Below are 19,923 nucleotides of genomic sequence, written 5' to 3' on the forward strand. Positions count from 1 at the left end.
AAATAGGAAAAGTGGGAGTCTTCTCGAGTAGCTGGGTACCAAGAACCAGTTGTTTTGGACGAGCGCTATTTTCTAAGGGTGCTTCATGATTGTTGAGAAATGTTACTCAGTTGTTTTCAGGCATTTGGAAATGTGGGGTCATGGTTTTTATTGTCCCAGTGACTGTCAGGGATGGATACTAATGGTATTTTCTGAGTAGGGGCTAGTGATGCTAACATGCAGGGCTTGTGGCAGTTACACAGAACAAAGAATTATCTTGCTCAAAATGCTAAAGCTCCGGCCCCCTCCCCAATACAGTGGTCTAGGTCAAAATTTAAGAGCTTAACATGGAAAAAGATAAAAGTCTAAGCCTTTCTGGAGGGATACTTATAAGCCATTGGGATTATACAAAAGGACAGGAAAATAGAGGACTATCTTGACCTTTAGGTTTCTTCCATTTCTCTACCATGAAAAAATGAAAGCCGCTGATAGTTGCACCTTTTCCCCCCAGGTCGTCTGATGGAATCTTTGGTCTCAGAAGTGAACAGAATGGCTGCGTGTCTCTCCTGTCAGTGTAAATTCAGTTCTTCGGAGAGAAGGGAGACGTCGTCATCCTCATCTCACCACCGCTGCGTGGTGGTCGCACAGCCCTGTGGAAGGCGTGCTGCAGTTCTTTGAGCACGGCACGCACCATGTGGCTGGGGTATTTTACCTACCTTTTCAATCCCTGCATTAACCCCCTCTAGGCACTCTGTGTGGATAATTTGGAAATGTGAATCTTGTGTTTTATTTTTTGTATGTCTAATTTATAAACTCTTGCTGGGAAATTTCAGTGAAGTTCTCTACTGGAACATTTAATTTTGTGTTAAGCCGTGTGTATATTTTTTAGCATTGCGATGGAATATTTTCTAGATATTTCTTAAGCTCCAGGGACCCAGTTTCTTGTTCTTCTGAAATACATTTGGTTCGTTTGATCATCTCGAGGCTTCCGGATGGCCTGCCTCTAATTTTGAGGGTCACTCATCATTTTTCTACTTATTCTCTCCCCACCTGTTCCTTAGCTTCTTCTCAACCTTCGCAGCAGTGAGAAAGACCGGAGGTGGGAGACCGAGACAGCCATCCAAGCATTTTCATCTCTTCCCTGCCTGATGTATCCTGTTCTCTCACACTTTCTATTTCTATATATTTAGTGACCATAAGAATAATGATATTCCTCTCAGAAGGGGAGCAAGAAAAATATAGCTTCAGTGACCTACCTCTGACGAGGTCCATATGTTACATATGTCTTCAGTCGTCCTGCCAGCCATCTTTTTTACTGCAGTAACTCCAGAAGTGCTTATGTGTACACTGTCCTCAGCTTAGAGAAAAACCAGAAGTCAGGAACGACCGAGGCAGATATGCTTATCTCTGCTTCATCTCTGCTCTGCTCTCTTAGCATCTTCTACTGGGCATCCTCCCATTGTTCTCTTTTGCTCTCTTCTATTCAGGGATATTTTACTTTGCTTGACGAGAGCAAAGCTGTTTCTGGACTTCTGCTCCACAGGTCCAGTGTGCAACCATTTTGCCCTGCACGTCTCCTTCCTCGTAGAGCCTTTGAAGCATCGCATTGAAGAAAAATTCTCATGTAAATACTATAACTTTTATAATTGGTTAAGTTCTTTAGAATTTTCTCCTACGATTCTCCCTTCTATATAAATATATTACTTCTATTGTGTTCTCTTCTACTAAACTTCTAGGTCGTTTAGCTGAAAATCCCTCGTTAGCTGGTAGAGAACTGCTTTCCTTCTTGAATAATTCTGATAGTTCATCCCCAAATGCAACTCAGGTTCTCTTTTTACTTGAGCCTGTATCTTTTTAGCTTGTGTTAATAAAGGGATTCCAGAAAATTTAGAGATTACAGAAAATTACAGATCCCAAATTACAGGGATGTGTGTGAACTGCCTCACCGGCAAGATTATGCCCTCATGGAAGTGTGGTAGCGGCAGCTCCACGCGGGCACGCTGCCTGGCCTGCAGACTGGCCTTCCCAGCTGTCTGGGCACCCCCTGCCTTAAGCCCCTCAGAGCACATTTGGTTCCAACACTTTGGAAGGCGTGCGTGGGCCAAGCTTATTGTAAACTTGGGGGAAACAGTTATAGGATATCTGAGAGCATGGGGATAATTCCAGATTCACTTCTAGGGTTTGAAGAGCCTAGAATCTAGTTTGGACTAGTGGAGAGTTCTGAGGACTAATTTATAATTGACTGAATACCTAAAACCGGGGTCGTGGTCTTGTAGCCTGCGCCGAGCCATCTAGACCTAAACCTGGTTCTCGACCGTGTTGGGGCTTTCTGGGAAGGTAGCCACATTAGGCAGGAATAAAGTGCAAATTTGTTTTCTGAGGACCTGATTTGAAGGGATTGTTTTGGACAGAAGACTGTTTGTGCTGGGTGAGTCCCAGAAATACATAAGCGGAAGCTAGAAAAACATAATGTCCCTAAATTCTTCATGGTGTGTTTGCAGAGTAACTTAACATAGATTGTTTTGACTGTGATAAGTTTGAATCCCTTTGCTAATCACAGTAAAGGCGTTAGGCTTCTTCTCCCTCTTGCAGCCAGTGCAGAGGGTGTAAAAGGTGGCTGAAGACTGAGGAAGCTTCGTCTGACTAGTGTGGATGCTGGTTTCTTGTCCAGTGTTTCCCTGTACTTTCTTTTCCTTGCAGGCATCCACCCACGCAGATAGCTGAGACAGGAAGTATGCTGCTTTCTTTCCCCATTCTTGGCATGAGGTTGCCAGCAAAGGCAATATGACAACTACCTAGAAATAGTAATGATAGCAGACTAGCGAATGCAGAGGTCTTCCTCTTCCCAGTCTCTCTCTTCTTCCCTTACAAATCATTGCCCCCCACCCGCATCCTAGACCACATCCTCCCCGTCCCCCAGATGGCTTCTATTCACTCTTCTCGTGTGGTATGGTGATACCAAGCCCTTCAATGTGAATTGCTGTCCTTATTGCCCATATTTAAGAAGAGCCAGCTGGTATATTGTCAGGAAGTACTATTTAAAATGTGAATTGTTACAGAACAAATAAATACTATGTATAGGAACGCATTTGTGTGCCATTCTCATTCTTCTTAGCCATCCAGGATGGTTTGTTTTCCCTTGTGGAAAAGAGAAAGGGCGAGTGGATGGTTAAGAAGGTGGGGATCCAGAGAGAAGTGTATACGCAGCTTTGTTCACTAGGGAAGTCTCCCTTATGGTTCTCTACTGGGGAACCATAGTCCTATCTGAACAGCCTTGGCGGGCCGTTTCTGGGAGTGGGCCTGTCCCTGCATGTGATAGGAGCCTTCTCACCTAAACTAGTCTCCTAATGGCTTCTAAGATAATTTTCCAGTAAATTTCCATTGGGTACCCTCTGTGTGGATGCAGGACATGTAATAGGCAGTGCCTTCGTCTTCTGTGACTTCCAGGAAATTCGAGTGCTCCATGGGAAGTTGAGCCACAGTCACCTCCCGTTGATTTGCTGCCCTTCTCTATTTCTCCAAATCCCAGACAGATGACCAGGTTGATAAACCCTTAAAGGGCAGGAACTGCATGTTACTCCTCTTTTTAGCTCCATTGCTTAGCCCAGAACTTGGCACATAACAAGAAGAGAAGGGCATTCTGAACCCGTGAGACATGGGGGATGGTGAAAGGAGACAGCTGGGGAGGGAAAGGGAGCAGTGGCACCCTGGCACCTCCCCTTCGGACTTGTTCTTTAATGTACCCTTATTCTTAACCTCTAAAAACCTTGCTCAAGAAACAGACATTGGCTTAAGCACATGTTGATAACAAACATGTAAAGTAGGGCTCAGACTGCTCTCCAAACCCACGTACTCCTAACACTGTTCTTCCTCTACAGATGAGCCAGCCAGCTCTTCTTTTAGCCCCTGGCTGGTGCCTTGTTGGAATCCCTTGTTGTGTAGCTCTGCGTAGAAGTCGACACCTTCGGAGACAGAGCGGATGGGCTGACTGTGGTACTGGTGGTAGCTGGTTAAAGGAACCCCCGGGTGGGCTGCACATGACAGCTGCTGGAGGAAACACTGGTGGTGATGTGGTAGGCAGCTCAGGTTTCCTTTGAAGCTCTTACTGTGCTTGCACTTGAACTCCAGCACCAGCCTGGTATATGTGTTGAAGGTGGTGACAGCCGATGCCATGCAGCAGGTGAAGGAAACCCAGGCTGTGCTAAGGACAAACAAACATACCAAAAAATTGGATAGTAAGAATCTTTCTCACAGGTTTGCAAGAAAAATGCTGTGATTCCTTCCTACTAATAAACTAGACTGCTGCCTCATAGGGATTTAGGGGCTTTCCACCATATCGCAGGTATGTGGGCAAGAGAACCGAATTTGGTCTGGCTTAGGGCACATTCTGGACATTTTGTGGTAAAAGAGAGACTTGTGTAGTGTTAAAGTCAGACTAGGAGTTGAATCGATTTTTAGTGCCGTGCTTTTTAATACTTGGTGTACCTATTTTATATATGCATACATTATATATATGTATGTATGTATAAACACATGCACGCAATTTTTTGACTACTCTTTTTCAAGCTGCAGTTACCCTTGTATAATCTCCTTAGGCCTGCAGCTCCAGTGTATACGATGGACACAATGTATACAAAGGGAGCCCCCTGCCACCCCAGCAGAGCCATCCCTTCACTCAGACGCTGGAGTCATCCTCCATCTTCCTTTGTTTTGAGCTTAGCAGTCTTAAGGGCCCACAGAGTTGAGTCTGTGAGAGCAGTTCAAGAAACTTTTACTATAAATCTGGAGGTATCGTAAGTTACACTAGTGGAATCTGCCCATTATGAAAACGATGTTCTCAGCTTGAGGGAGTTTATAGTGGATGCAAGAGAAGCTGGATGGACGCAACAAAGAAGGAAGGATACCAGAGGACTTTCTCAAACACAGTTCTAAAACTTGGATAGTCAAACCCCTAAATTTCCCGACGATTCTGGGAAGCCCAGGAAACAGGAAGTTGTGTGCGGTTAGTGAAGGAATTCATGAGGCCAAGTGATGGTGAAAGCTAGGCCACATGCTGGGACTGCATGTTCCTGTCTGCTGCCTCTGACAGACTAAGTAGACTCCGGCTGGGTACTGTGGTACTGGTGGTAGCTGGTTAAAGGACTTTTATAGTCTGAGCTTCGCCGTGGTAATGCCAAGGATGGCTTGAAGGCAGACAAAAGGTGAGAAATTTTGGGTCTGGAAAATGAGCTCAACTCACGTGGCAGCTGGTAGAGTAGACCAAAGACCCCTGAATCAAATAACACATATTCTACCATTAGAAAAGGGATAGGATCTCATAATAGACACGTATGGGTTTCCATATAGCCTCTTTTAGTGTGGAAACTTGAGCCCAGTGCTGTCTTTTCACACTTTTAAAGTACTTGGTACTTATCCAGACAGTTATATAAGTCCAAGTCGGAGAATAGAGTGTTCTTCAAGCGAGAAAGTGAGGAGCTCTCAAACAAAGAGGATGTTTACCTTCCTGTAGTTTTGCCATGGTTGCTGCTTTTTTTTTTTTTAAAGAGAAATCTAAAATAACTGACCCCTTAGTTTTTTAAGGGTTAGGGAATGACTGGTAAGGGAAGTTTTATTTCTAACACAGTTGGGTGGAATAGAGGTAGGAAGAAGTTACTTTCCGTTATAGGAGAAGAGTAATAAGCAGTTCACAGGGAATGGAATTCAATCCACATTTCAAGGCTAATTCTCTATTTCTCTGTCCTCCAATGCTTCGAATCATATATATAAAATATAGAGCATCATTTCCATAAACCATACTAAACCAGTCTCATTTACCAAAGGCAACATACTCATCAGGGGAAGAAGTAATTGCTGTATCTGTACTAGCAGAAAAACTGGACAACAGCCTCACAAAACAAGCTTAGAGGAATTCTCTCTGTACCAGCTCAGAAGGTGGGGGAAGAAAGGGTGTGGCCTGATGGTCCAGGCCTCTCTTTGACTGACAGGCCACTGGGATGAGGGATGAAGGAAGGCAGAAGGACATGGAGCCAGCATCTAGTTGAGGGGAGCAAATCTAATGAAGACTGGCTAAAGAGTTCAGGAGATGGTAAGCACTTACTAGAATGCCCAGCCATAATTCCAAGCATGTGGCCTCCAGTCTTCTGGACCCAAGTTGGCAGTCGCCTGGAAGACTTGTGAATACATCATATGGGCCACCATCCCCAGAAGGCCTACAGAGGGAACAGGAAGGTGGCACCCTTAGAGAAAGGCTAGCATTGTCGTCTACAGGGAACGTGATCTTGGAGCAACCTCCTCATTTTGCATCAAGTGAGGCATTCCGCCACCTATATGCCACCACATTTCCAGAACACTAATATGTGATGGGGGCTTCTCGAATGCTTATCTTTGCAATAGGCTATCCCAGACTTTAGGTTTAGCGCTTTGGAGGAAGTTTCTGCATCCAGGGCTGCTGCTCACTTTTCTTTCCTCCCATACCCCTAGTGTGAGCTTTAATCTTAATCTTATATATACATCTCTTACTTTAGCCAACAGTTTTAAGAAGCTATGTGTATGTCACAACTGAAAAGCAAACATATCGAGAAAACTTGCAAATAAAAAAAACTCTAGAGATGCATCATTTTTCAAAGTACATAATGATCTAGTATAAAGCTTCACGTTATTTCAATTTAAAATGAAAAACACCTGTAACGTATCTCATACCTCCATTCTTTATGTTGTGTTTGGGCTCCTCGTTCCTCCCCTCTGAACAGAGACTGCCAGCTAGTGCATCAGGGGCAGCAGAGGACACCCACCCTGTCCGGCTTTGGGGGTGCTCACCTGACAGGACGGAAGAGATAGCAGCGAAGGCACTCAGCTTGAGCCCGCAGCCAGGGTTCCCAGTAAACAACAGCAAGTCCATTAGTAGCAGGAGGAAGCTAATGAGTTCAAGTCCAATGTAGGCGAATTGGGCTCCCAATGATAACCATAGGATCTCTGTTGGAAAGCAGAGGAAGATGAACTCTTACTCTGCCAGTTAAATAACTGAACAAATGGCGAACAAATGATGCCTATTAGAAGAGCTCTAAGCCTCACAGCATCAGAGAAGGGAGAATGAGACAGAGCTGAAACCAGGCGGGAGCATTCCTTAATTTAGGGTTCTTTGCTATCACCCCACAGCTCTCACTCTGCTCAGTACGCAATACATAATCAAGTAAACTTGATTGACTGTAAATACCGTTAGGGCGATTTGAGAAGAAATCTAATTTTCACAGAGTCTTGCAAGGATATAACATTGCTATTTATCATCTTTGTTTCTCTTATTCCTTATTTCATTTTGGACAATCAGTTTTGTTTCTTCCCTCCCTCCTTCTCTCTCACTTTACAAAAAAAAAAAAAAAAAAAAAAATTGTTGGCGCAAAAAAGGAGAAATCTAAGCTTTTCCACATGGTTACTTGGCAACAAGAGTAGGTTAGAGCTGTTGGTGGTTTTCTATTTACGAACTTTGTCCCCGCTGTTCCTTTTTTGCATTCCTGCATATGAATGAAAGTCAGCTCTGGAGGGAGTTTGTGTCACTCTGTGGGGCTCAGAAGAAGAGAAAGCAGGAGATCACAGAACAATTTAGATCCAGAGAAGCCCCAGACTCAATGACAACTAAATTTGTTATCAAACCCACATACTTGCCACAAGCCCCAAGGGAAGGTGGGGGAGGAAAGCCTTCTCCATTAACCGCTTCCCTCCAAATCGGAGAGTGGGGTGACGTGGGCCTTGCAACGTGGCAAATTCCAGTAGTCCTTTCTCACCTCTCTCGGTTGGTGGTGTGAGTTCAGTGAAGCTTCGGCACCTCTCCCCTGAAACAGACAAGGTCCAGTTTCATGGAGGTGCTTCCGTGGACAGCTGGGAGGAACGCTTCCCCCTTTCCCATACCTGGCGTCACTGTTTGTTCCGACATGGTGCTTGCCCTGCATGTAGTAGGGCAGGCTCTAAATGTCTCTTCTTGAAAGCAGTTAGGAGTGCATGGATGAATGAATGGCAGAGACAAGTCACCAGGATTAATTTCTGTCTCCTAAATTCCTGACAGTGAAGAATTCCACGTTTCCCTGAGAGCGCCTACACAGGGACAGTTTCTGTTCCTGTGTCAGGAAGAGTTAGTTGATGAATGACCTAGTGTTAACCAACACTGTTTGCTGCCGCTGTTCCACGGGTAGGAATGGCTCTAAATTGTTGCTGAGACTGGGGTTGTAGCTGCATTGAGTGGCACAATAATAACAAATATAAATGTAAATTCACACACGTTTATATTCCTCTTCTGTCTCCTCTTTTTCCTTAGCCCAAATCCGGAGAAGTAGCAGATTGCAAATTGTCCAAGATTCTGGGCTTTAGAAAAACATCACTACCAGGTGACCTCTGAATGCTTCAAGCAGAGAAGGGGTGGGGGTGACCTTAGTCTAATTGCTCCTATCCTGAACTACATGCTAACTGATGCATGCTGGCACAATGCCCAGTTTGCGAGTGTGCACCAAGCGGCAGGAGCCTGGGGGGTGGGGAGCAGTGGGGGGAGGGGAGGGCGTCTGTTTTCAGCTCCCTGAAGGTGTCCTTACAAGATCTAGTTACTCTTTCTGAGCTTCAGTTCTCCTACCTTTTAAATTATAACAGTAATACTTTGAATGAGAAAACCTTTTTTGAGGGGGAGGAGGAGGAAGAGACTTTAAAGATGACCTACTCTGATTCTTCCATCTCATTAGTGAGAAAATCAAGGCCTGTAGAAATGAAGTTATACATATAAGGTCAGAGCTGGGCAGAGTAGGGCTTTTTCTGTAACAGTCATCTCTCCTTGTTTTGTCTCTAAGCAGCAATTCTAGTTTGCTAGGATGGAAATTCTCATAATGTTGAAAGAAAGTCTAAACGAAACCCTTTAAGGGCAATGATATTTTAAACCAGCAAGTCCACTAGACAGACGGGAGGTGAAAAGCCAGATGGGCTTTTGGCCTGATTGAAAGGGAGTCCTAAGGAGAAGGGACACGACACAGAGGTAGGAGATGCGGAGGTTGAGGATGCGGCTAGTGTGGTGTGGGAGAGTGCTGTATACTTCCCACTGGTTCTTTGCCTGCATAAGATCCCTTTGGGGGAGGGGGTGGGAATCAGACAGGAGGAGGCTACCTGGTTCTTCCACAGTTTCCTCACAGGATAGCCACATGCCACTCCGGAAGGTATGGTAGGAGAAGCGGTCATCCCCAGTCTCCCAGCTGTATTGTACCACCTCCTGGGATGATGCGTTGGTGCTGCCCCCATCCAAGGGCATTGACATGTCAAAGCACTTGGTTGCCAGACCTTTTCCGCACAGGGGCTTGGGCACCTTCTGTGTGCCCACAAACCAGTAGTTGCTGAGCAGGGATGCTGTGGAGAGGCTGAGTGATAGCAGGTTGAGGACGGCAGATAGGAATGTCCGTTGGCCAGAGAAGCCCTTCGGGAGCTCCATCTGTAACAGACAAACATGTGGAGAACTGATTTCAGAGCCTCCTTAGAGATCCGGACATCCCTCCCTGCAGTCCCCTAAGCTCAAGCCAGTTTCCTCCAGCATGATGGGCACAACCAATTGCTGGGCGTTTTCTCCAAGGAGCCCTGTGGAAGCTCGGCTTCAGGAGTGGCCTGGAGTAGGTACCATAGCAATGGTGTTTATTTAAGCTGGACCTTCTTATACTAAAGTGCTTATTGAAGATGATCTGAGTAAGCATCAGAATCTCAATCGGAGAGTGATTAAACTGAGACTAGTATATATCAGGTCGAGAGAAAGAATTGGGAGCCGTCTAAATGTTCTTGCTGGTAATTATTTTTGGTTTGCCTACATTGAAAGGTAGTAGCACTGACTTGCTGAGGTATTTGTGATTGCAACCATGTGAGTTTTTGGTGTCCTCTTCCCTGCATTATAGAGTCCTCTGCGAGGAGTAAAGGTGGACATGTTGTATCAATGAATGTTAAACTGGATTACCGCAGAAGGAGTGGATGCAGATGGAGGCTTTGGGGCCTTGAGGATAAAAGAGAGCAGGGGACCAACTGAGATGTGAGGCTATTGAAATGTCTGGGGAGGAGAGGAAGCTATGGGTTCTGAGAGGTGGTTGTCTGGGTCCAGCTTCCATCCACTGCCACTGAGATGATAAATCTCAAATGGGAGGTGGCTGTGTGGTGCTCACGAAGGCTAGACACCAAGTGTTGTGGCCAGGTAGCCACAGAAAGGGTGACCTTGGTGGGTAGAAAGGAACCTGGAGGGTTATCATCGCAGCTCGATGCCGTAGTGGAGCCTGATTCACAGTGGGGACACAGTGTGTGGCAGCAGAAAGATCTGTGGCCCGTGTGGCTCTGCCTGGAGCCACTGACCTTGTTTTTAGTCTCAGAGAAGAGGAGGGCTAGTTGAAAAAAATGACCAATAGTAGATATTTGGACTTTGGGGAGTGGTGGCTTGGAGCCAGATTTAATTTGATTTAGAAAAATAAAGAAATATGACAGGTCTTGCACTTTGTGTTATGGAGTAGTTTATGCTATTGCATTAATACATACTGAATGGAAAAGAAGCCCACATTTAGTTGCTGACAGATGCTTCTTAAACCATCTTGAGCTTTCCAGGGGATCTCTCATATCAGAATTAATCAGACCCAAATCTGCTTAGCTTAAGAGATGTAAATGAAACCATAGCTAAATAGGATAGGCTCATAAATCTGCCTCTTTCATCATCTCCAGCTTAACATTTTTCTACATTCAACAGAGAACTTTATCTTAGAAATATAACAGTTTGTTCTTCAGAATTTACAGAGACTAAAACAGTGCATACTACAGACAAAGTGCAGATTATTTTATGGCAATAAGAAATATACAAGGTTCATATGTATAAGAAAACCAATAGGCAAAATGTATGATAACACAGTTTCTAGAAAGCAATCTACTAATATGATTTAAAAAAAAAATAGCAAAAAACAAATTAAATCCACTAAGAATTGTCAGACTGTGCAAGACTCTGGGTGACCTTGGTAACAACCAAAAACCTACAGCATCTGGAAGGAAGAAAGATCTTGTATTGATAGGTATGGGAGTCGTATGTTGCCCTCATCCCCAGAAAAGAATGTTTTCAACATGGAGTTATCCTTTCTAATTATTTTTATATTCATTGCCCGAATAGGAAATAAACTTCCAGGTAAACCATCTTCATTACTTTACATAAAGATTGAATTAAGGATACAGGCAGTTCTGCATTTTCAACAACTTTATTTTCAATCTTATATGACTTGGAAATTTGTTTACTATCATATCACTTCAGATTTTAAACTCTATCCTCAATCCATTTCATTTCAAGTTACACATATTTGTAAATTGTTCTGCAGGTTATTCAGAAATAGGAATAATGCACCCCACACTATGTACAACCACTTTACAGCACCAAGGTGACAACTAATTTAAGAAATAAGTGATTTGAGAAACAAAGGATAAAAAAGAACTTGGAATGAAGCTCAGAGAGGCCGCTCCCAGAAGGAGTATTCACCAAGGATAGACACAGAAAAAAACTCCTTCAAGAATTATTTTGATAATCAAATGGGAATCCATTTAAGAGCCTTTTCAAGAATTATCTTCAACACCTTTAGTGCCCCCATCACATATTTTTTCTCCCCGCAAAATGCCTTTTCTCTCCAGTATCCACATACCTCTTGAATTGGAAGAACAAATCTAATTTTGTAATGGTTTTCTTAAGATTATCAAGAGGAAGCAGCAGTTATCAGAAAAGTTATATCTTTGCATATGCTGGTAAACCCCATGCCAAGGTGACTCTACTCTCTAGGAAAGGGACAAATAGTGGCTTCCCCGGGTTCAGATCATTAGGAAGTACATAAGTGCCAAAGTGTCACTCACTCTTTCATCAACATTGGTTGACGGAAAAACTCAGAATTATCATAAGGTTAACATAGGTAACAAATTGATGAGACAGGCACACCTCTTAAAAGAATCAGATACAAAATAATTATGTAATGTAAGTTCTGAGCAACAAGAGAGAGAAGCTAGTTTACCTTGGCCATGGTCAGTCTTGCAGCTTGTTTGGAAGGACTGCAGTATGCTGTCTGCACTTCAAATCTCTTTGGTTTAATGTTGAAAGAATGGAAACTAGCCTCCGCACCCACCCAACTCCCCCTCCCATCTCTCCTCTTCTATCTCTCTCTCTTTTTTTTTTTTTAGAGTACCTCATGATTAAATGCTGCCTTGCAGGGAACTTGGGCATTTAATAATTGACAATGCAATCATGTCCCAGCTGTTCTGGGAGATTACACAGGAGAGCTTGCCAATAGGGATCTGGAATTAATCACAAAGAAGCAAGGACCTGCATTCACAAAGTGAAGCTTCTTTAAAAATTAAATGATGATTTAGTTTCCATCTAACTGCCATTTCCTAGGTAACTGGCGTGAATGGATTGGGCTTGATTTTATGGCAGACACAGAAAATATTACAGGGTCATCATTAATACAGAAGTTCCCATTCCCTTGTTAAGGATTTTCCATCCATTTAATAAGCTCTATTCTCTGCAATGTCAGGGTCTCATAGAGTCATGGATACAAAATAGTTTCCTTGTGTCACATGGTCTCCACCCTCCAGTTAGCATCATTTGTAAAGACTATTAATGTCATCCCTCCATTTGGAATGCCGAGACAGTGTTGGGTGGGGATGGAGGTGAGGATGCGGATAAAGTAGGCTAGGATAGGAGAGGAATAAATTCCAGGGTCAGCAATACTATGGCTATCTACCATTTCTCCCCCAATCTTCAGGCAAATGACAATTTTTACTTTTTAAAAAAGCGTTCCTAAAACTTAAAAAAAATAATCTGACAAATTAACGAGGGGTTGATTGCCTATCTTCTTGCCACCCATCACCTAGAAGTACAAGTTGTTCTTTCTGTCCTCAAAAATTGTACTAATTAATTGGGATGACAAGGGTGGGAGACAATTCTGTAACTGCTTGTGATACCCTAGACACCCTATGGATTTTCATCTTCCAGGCCTTTGCAGATGTTCTTCTACCTGGAATGTCTTCGGACTCTTTTTACCTGGCGACCCGCCTCTCATCAAGATTAGTGTTAGAGTCCCTCATTCTTCGAAAATGTTTCTTTTCTCCCCAAGAACAGTTTCCTCCTCTCTGCCCTTGTCACACTGTACTTCTTTTATAACACTTTGTATACTCCGTTGTAATTATTTGTCTTGATTGTAAAGTCCTCTCCTTTATTCAAGAGCAGTAGTTCTCAATTCTGACTAAGCATCAGAACCATTTTTGAAAGGTTGGAAAAGTTGCAGATTTCTCGGCCCCATCATGAGATTCCATATTAGTTTTGGGGTGAGGCCCAGGAATCTATAATTTTAGGAAGCTCTTAGTATATACCCAGGGATAGACTTTCTGGTTTCTGTTTCTGCACCTAAGGAGCTTGAAAAGTCACAGCTCTGACTTAACAAGCAGGAAAAAGCTGAATGGACTGAAAAATACTTAGCTGGGTAATTAATGGACCATAAAATAACACTCGTTTGACTCATTGGAGGCTTACATTTGATGAAACCCTTTATACCGTCCTCCCTTGCCTTTCCCCTACGTCTTCTAGATTTGCCAGCAATCAAGTCATGGTTTTCCCCATTCTGTGTTTGTGCCTTTCGTTTAGGGAATCAAAGGCAGGCTCCCCTCAGAGCGTTTGAATTAGTCTACATTTTAGCCAAACATGTCTCTCTGGATTTTGCTTCTGTCACCCAATATATTCTCTACTCTTCTCAGACTGCTAACAGCGTATTTGACACACATGTTCTTGTGCCCAGGCAGGATTCCCGCATCTTTGGGAGAAAGAAGCAGGAGTTTTGTGATCACTTTTCATGGTGGAATTGGGGGCTGGTTTTCTGGCTATTGTGTTTTTCCTTGCAACGCTGGGTGGCACCACCTCCTCAGATTTTTTTCTCTTCAGTCACATGTTCCTCCACCAGTCCCCAAATGTGGGTGGAGGCGGTGGCTCCTCCCTGCTGGACTGTTTCTTTTTCTTCGATTGACCTCCGCCCCACACACTAATCTATAGAACATGTGTGTCAGCCTTATGGAATTCAGGGCTCAGAATGAATTCAAGGGGCAGCCAGCTGCTCCCCGGAGGACATCTCATAGAATTGTTTTCTATAACGCATTTTTTTGTGGCCAGTTACAGTTTTCAGTGACTCAATAGACCCTTCAGTACTTCCCATGGGAAATGCAACACCACAGTATCAGAAAATACAGTTAGCCAATGTTTCCGATGAATTCTGTGCACATTTTTCTTTACTTAATCGTATCCTCCTTCCCTGTCCACCTCAGAACAGTGAACAATTCTTTTTCCTTCTCTATGCTGACACCCTTCAAATACTTGCAGACACTTCTCATATCCCGCTTGAGTCACCATTTGGCATAGTCTTATGTCTTTGGTTTTTATTAACTTTGCTCATAAACCGCACCCCCTATGCCTTTACAGCCCCAAATTTGCCTTCTCTAGGGAAAAGGCAATGGGAGTGGCCAGGTCCTAAGTGGTAACGTGAGGAGACCTAGAGGTGGATTTAGAGTAAAACTAATGAAACTTCAGCTCTGTGGTCCTCCGCCTACTCGGGTCTCTTGCAAGACTGTTATCTAATTTGTACTTGTCGTTTTGTATTATTTTTCTTAAAGAGGGCCTCCAAAATTATATTGTTTTAGGCCTCCCCAAAGCCTGAATCCACCCCTAAGGAGGGTGTGCGTTTTAAGTGCGTGCTGAGCTGGCAGGCTGGCTACTGACTATGACCAATTTTGAGAGCTTCCCCTCCCCAAGGACCCTGTGCCACAACATCTAATTCTTTCCTCTTTTTGACAAAACATGAGTTTTTCTGCCTAGCCACAAAAATCAGAGCCTGCCATCCCATTCAACTTCCTTTCATTGTAATTTAGGCATGTAAATATTTTTTTCTTCTCTTTCCCCTCTTAGAACAGAAGTAGTAATTGCTAGTCAATGCAACATAAATATAATTAGGTTTGGCTGAGAAGCTTATGACTTAGCACAGACATAAAGATTCCACATCTCAAAACAGTATTCAACTTCTGTATGTTGGACTGTTACCATCTCAGGATGGCCTCCACAGAGATAGATATGCACCTCAACATCTATGACATCACAAGGCCAAGGGTTGGGACCAACCTATATTGCTAAGGTTCTCAGTCACTCTTCCCTGCACTGTACAAAACCATACTTTATAGGTGTTCTTAAAGAGAAATAATGGTCTTGGGACACCCACACATACTTTGTAAACAGGAATTCAATTTATTGTTTTGTGACTACACTGTAGATAAGAGGTGATTAAAACAGTGGGTAAGAATGCTGAGCCAGAGAAGTATATAGCATACCACTTCTCTAGTGTCAAAGGTTGGGGCCAAGGGATCCAGTGGGTTTTTTTTTTTCACGTATCCATACTGTCATCTTTTCCCTAGAAAGGTTCATTTGCCCTACCTGGCAGTAGTATCTCTGTCCTTCTCCCAGGAGTCAGATTTTGGACCTATGCCCCATTAACTAACTACTTCTTGTTACTCAGTAGATAAAAGTTGGAGTGGAGTGTAAATGTTTGGGCTCTCACTGGCTCTGATCTGCATGCCCCTGTTCTCTGTTCCTGCATGTTCTACTGTGTGCCCCTCATCACATGGTTTACTTGTCTGTTATGCTCACTTGACTTTAAGTAGCCAGATATGGAAGTAGCTATGTTTTATTCATTGTTGATCCTCAGAACCTAACCCTGATTTAACATCCATGAATGAACAAATGAAGTTTGTAATGGAAACGAATCTCATGAATACAGTTAGGAAGCCTATGGGTGAAGATAAGATGTAAATAAAGAAAAGTGTCTAAACAACCTCTTATTTCTAAAGGAGAAATGAATCCTCCCAATTCACATACATAAAAGCAGCGAGACGCTGAAAAGTGTCCATAGGTCCACAGGTCTACAGATACACCCTCTGCCTTTCTACATAGATGCACTCATAGTGTCATCAAACATCCTCTGCCAATACATTTCCTCCCACCTGTGGAAACATTCCTGCTTTTTGATGAGCAAAGCCCAGAAAACAATGATCTCATTAACTAGTATTATCTTTAGTTCACAGAGACCAGGGTACAAACACATTGCTCACAATCCAGTGACAGATTGGAAATGTTTTGTCCTTTCCCAAGCTCAGTGATTCCCTACGGAGAAGACCTCTTATAGATGATGTATCTTGAACCATCCTAGATTTTGCAGCTCTAATTAGTTTTTTGCTTCAGTGCCTCATATTTGACTCAGTCATTGATGAAGATAACAGAAGGTCTTCACACGGGACATTTTGTCTTTGGCTTCCCAGCTGGAAGGGAAGAGTAATGCCACCAAATGCCCATGCTGAGTGTCCAAAATATTAACATCACTGCTGGACACTTAGCTCTGGTTAATTTCCCAGCTTCAGGTTAATCTCAGCTGTGTTTTAATGTCCACATGGCTTCAAATGCTCAATAAAAACGACTCCTGTCTCCCTAATATGGGTTCCGAGTTCTGGGAACACATCTACTCATGTTCGGTGGGAAGGACCAAAGAAAAGCATTTCGGGGCCTCTCCTCTCTGTCGCCTTTCCCTTTCCGCTTTTTAATATAATTGTTTGAGGGCTTTTGCTTTAGCGGCCATTTCCAGGAGAGGAAGCCAATTTTCTTCCATGCTCCGAGCAGCTGGGGTGAATCAGAGGGGCAGCCACATCTGCACATCCTGTGGGGCAATCGCTCACGCGCGGGTGACCGAACCTTGCTGGGGCTCGGGGCACTTGGGGACCGCGGGGCGGGTCAGGACGCAGTCCTAATGCGAGTGGCCTCTCGAGGGGGCACAAGGCGCGGCCGCCGGCTGGTAAGGCTGGGCCGCACTATTTCCATTCCGCGTGTGCCGTCTCCGTCCCTTCTCTTCTTGCTCGCCCCTCCTCCCCACTGCAGTGGCGGTGCCCGAGCCCAGCCGTGTCCCCGCGGGCTCCTCTCGTCCCCCCGCCCCCTCTCGCCTTGATGAGTAACACCTCGCTCGCGGTTTACTACGGCGCTCCGGTCGCCTAGCAACGGTCCTGCGTTGCCACGGCGACGCGCCGTGAACGTGTTTTGAATTGTTTGGCGAGGCCCCGCCCTAGCGGCGGAGCGGCCTGGACTTCCCCAGCGGGTGGGGCGCGGAGCTGGAGCCCTTTCGTCCTCTCGGTCCTCCAGCGTCTGTTGAGAACAGCGTCCCGGGGCCCCTCCCAGAAAGAAAGAGCCTGCGAGAGCCGGCTGGAAGCAGGGCGACCCGCGGGCTGGGGGACGCGACTGGGCGCGGCGGAGGGCGCCGCCACCTAGGCGCCAAGCGGGGCCGGGGCCGCGCAGATGCTCTGCTGCCCTGGCGAGACTGGGCCATCGGATAAATCCCTCACACCCGGGCCTGTGGGCCGAGGGTCAGGAGGTGCCGGGGTGCCGTGGAACCCAAAGTCGGGCACTTCCCTCCCCGTGCCCTTCCCCTGAGGGTACAGGCCCCTGGCTCCTGCTCTAAAGTAGGGCTGTGTCGCCCTCATTTCGTGGGTCTAACAGGTGACACTTTGGAACCACGAGCTCCTTAGCGGGTCCTAGTTTAATCACTACTTTACCCGTCTAAGCGGCTTTTTTCTCAGAGGTAAATTAGAACGAGCTGTCTCGTGAAAGCGGAAAGGAAGGGGAAGAGAACCAACCATACTGGGCATTAGACACTGCGCTAGAAGCTTCACAAACATCTCCTTTAATCCTTACAACCAGCCGTAAGGAGAGGCGGCCACGCCCGTTCTAGACGCCAGGAATCGGATTCCTAGCATTTGACTTGCTCAAGGCCACAACACTAGTAAATGGTGGAGTCAGTATTTAAAACTTCATGACTCATCGCCAGGCGGCCCTCTTGGTGAAGGGGAGGCACAGTCGACCTTATCAAACCGTTCACTTTGCAGGCCAGATTGTGGAAACACACATAATGGGGCAATGGATTAAATAAGTGTACTTTATACTTCACATAAAGACTGACAAACGCACTCTCCCATATTCCCTCCCTGAATCTCCTCATAAACCAATAAAAAAAGAAATTTACTCTGGCTGGCTTTTTCTATCATCTTATCCATTTTTGAGGGTTGTTCTGTTGATAATCTATTCACTTTGGGCTGCTTCTGAGCTATAGAGCTTGTGCTCAAACTCTCATGGCTCTTGAGAACCACTAGCTCTGTCTGCTCTGTCCTGTTTTATCTTTTCTTCTGAGATCCCTTATTTTCAGCCAATGAGTGGCACACCACAGTGTCCTGTGTGCGTGCGTGTGTGTTTTATTTCTTCGGCTAACTACATTTCATTTATCTCTCTTGAGAAAGGCAAGATATATGATGATGAACAACTTTTGTTTTTTTAGGAACCCTTTGAGTTGAAAGTTGGCAGTTCCCAATCTTTTTGAATGGGAGGCAAGTCACTTCCAGATGCGGGTTCTACCCTAAACAAGCCAAGATAGCTTTGCTGGCTGTGAGAGTCTTCCTGGGTCAGGAAGGACTCTGCAGATTCTCTCTGATTCTCTGAGACCAGAAAGAGCCTAAGGTTATGCTCTCCTTAGTTCCAGAAGATTTCAGTCCAAAGCTGGCTTACAGCAGGACCGTGGGGATGCCTCACCACTCTCTGCCAGAGAACTTAATATTTACTCTTTCAGTTCAGTAGAATGATACACATCTTTCATTTCCTTCACCATTGGGCCTGTACCAAGGGCCAGATTTTGGCAGCAGGAATCATACAGATGGAGGGGGAAAAAAGAAAAGCTAGAGGGCTCTAAGAAGCCCTGGGAGCAGAGAGGAAAAGTTAAATGAAGAAGCAGAGGAAGAAGAAACAGAAGTTTTAAGAAGATGAAAAAGGAAGAGGCCAAGGTATGGACATTTCCAGGTTTGTCAATAAAAACTGGCCTTCAGTAATACATTTTTATTCCATTTCGTGTAATTCTATAGTGTATTCACCAGCTCCTTACCTTGTGCATGTGAAATAAACTGAAATAAACTGATGAATTTGTATAACCTATATTACAAATTCAACAGTAAGGGTACTACACATGAAAGAGTCATGAGATTTCAAAAATCAAGGTACCTACCTTCTGGGTGAGACAAACATTTTGAGTCAGTCGAGTAGGATTGCTCATTCACTTTTGAAGTTCTGAGGCAAGGATGTTTCAGTTTCTCTTCTGCTCTGCCTTATTTGCTTGTGTGGAATGAGTATCTAGTGTGAAGATGAATCAGGTCCCCTCTTGCCTGCAGAGGGGTGAGGTGGTATGAGGTGGGCTGGAGAGGATGGAGAGGATGTCCCACAGCTAAGATACCAGTCAGGGTGGGGCTAGCTGACATATAAGGTTTCCTCTGTGACATCATAGTGGCAGTCAGGGATCTCCTGCTATTTCCCCTACATCCCCACCCCAGAAAGATGGTAGCCACTCTAGGGACTTAACAGAGGTCTGGATGTCTTCTGGGTGTCATCCAGCTCAGTGACTGTGTATAAGAATCACCTGGGGATCTTTGTAAACTAGCAGATTCTATAGGTCTGGGGCGGCTCCCATATGATGCTGACCCGATCACACTGAGTTGTAAGCCTCTATACCAGTGCTGTCAAAGAGAAATACAATATGAGCCACATTACAATACAATATGTAATTTAAAAAAAGTAAAGCCACATTAAAAAAAGTAAAATGGACACACACACACACGTATAACAGTGATATCTTATGCAATGTCATAGATAAAATGTAGTGCTCCCCAAAACAAAGTTAGTTTCAGTGGAAAAATATTTTACACTGCTTCCATTTAAAACATTTAAATGAAATGAAACAAAATGAGAAATTCAGTTCCTCAGTAGCCTTAGCCAGATTATAAGGGCTCAAGAGCCACATGTAGTTAATACCTACGGTATTG

The 19,923-nt window shown here is 44.5% G+C and overlaps 2 protein-coding genes across 5 annotated transcripts in view; one reads left to right on the forward strand and one right to left on the reverse strand.

The window, feature by feature from the left end:
• FAM234B (family with sequence similarity 234 member B) overlaps positions 1–3,063 on the forward strand; it is a 33,100-nt gene extending 30,037 nt beyond the window's left edge. Inside the window, 1 exon segment of the mRNA XM_039876403.1 lies at positions 491–3,063. Within this exon segment, the coding sequence (XP_039732337.1) occupies positions 491–499 (9 nt within the window). The 3' untranslated portion in view covers positions 500–3,063.
• On the reverse strand, positions 114–19,318 carry GSG1 (germ cell associated 1). 4 transcript variants are annotated; one of them, XM_039876406.1, is made up of 6 exons: positions 19,113–19,318; positions 9,115–9,433; positions 7,758–7,805; positions 6,796–6,951; positions 6,077–6,188; positions 114–4,180 (listed from the first exon to the last, which is right to left on the reverse strand). In XM_039876406.1, exons 1-6 carry the CDS (start codon positions 19,158–19,160, stop codon positions 3,835–3,837), a joined length of 1,029 nt encoding a protein of 342 aa, XP_039732340.1. In that variant the 5' UTR covers positions 19,161–19,318; the 3' UTR covers positions 114–3,834. The 4 variants fall into 4 exon arrangements, with proteins under 4 accessions (XP_039732340.1, XP_039732338.1, XP_039732339.1 ...); XM_039876404.1 differs by having other exon boundaries at positions 7,635–7,805; positions 19,113–19,317; XM_039876405.1 differs by lacking the exon at positions 19,113–19,318 and adding an exon at positions 12,006–12,086 and having other exon boundaries at positions 7,635–7,805.
• Positions 19,319–19,923: the final 605 nt, after the last annotated feature.

Source organism: Pteropus medius, unplaced genomic scaffold, assembly GCF_902729225.1.
Source record: "Pteropus medius unplaced genomic scaffold, Ma_sr-lr_union100, whole genome shotgun sequence".
Classification (NCBI taxonomy): domain Eukaryota; kingdom Metazoa; phylum Chordata; class Mammalia; order Chiroptera; family Pteropodidae; genus Pteropus; species Pteropus medius.

Bases quoted from the DNA above. Each gene is read 5' to 3' on its own strand.
- GSG1 (XM_039876404.1), bottom strand. From the start codon at position 19,160: ATGAGCAATCCTACTCGACTGACTCAAAATGTTTGTCTCACCCAGAAG. The intron at 9,434-19,112 runs GTAGGTACCTTG...TGTCTGTTACAG, and splicing joins ATGTTTGTCTCACCCAGAAG to ATGGAGCTCCCGAAGGGCTT. The intron at 7,806-9,114 runs GTAGCCTCCTCC...TGTCTGTTTCAG, and splicing joins GGAAACTGTGGAAGAACCAG to GGGAGAGGTGCCGAAGCTTC.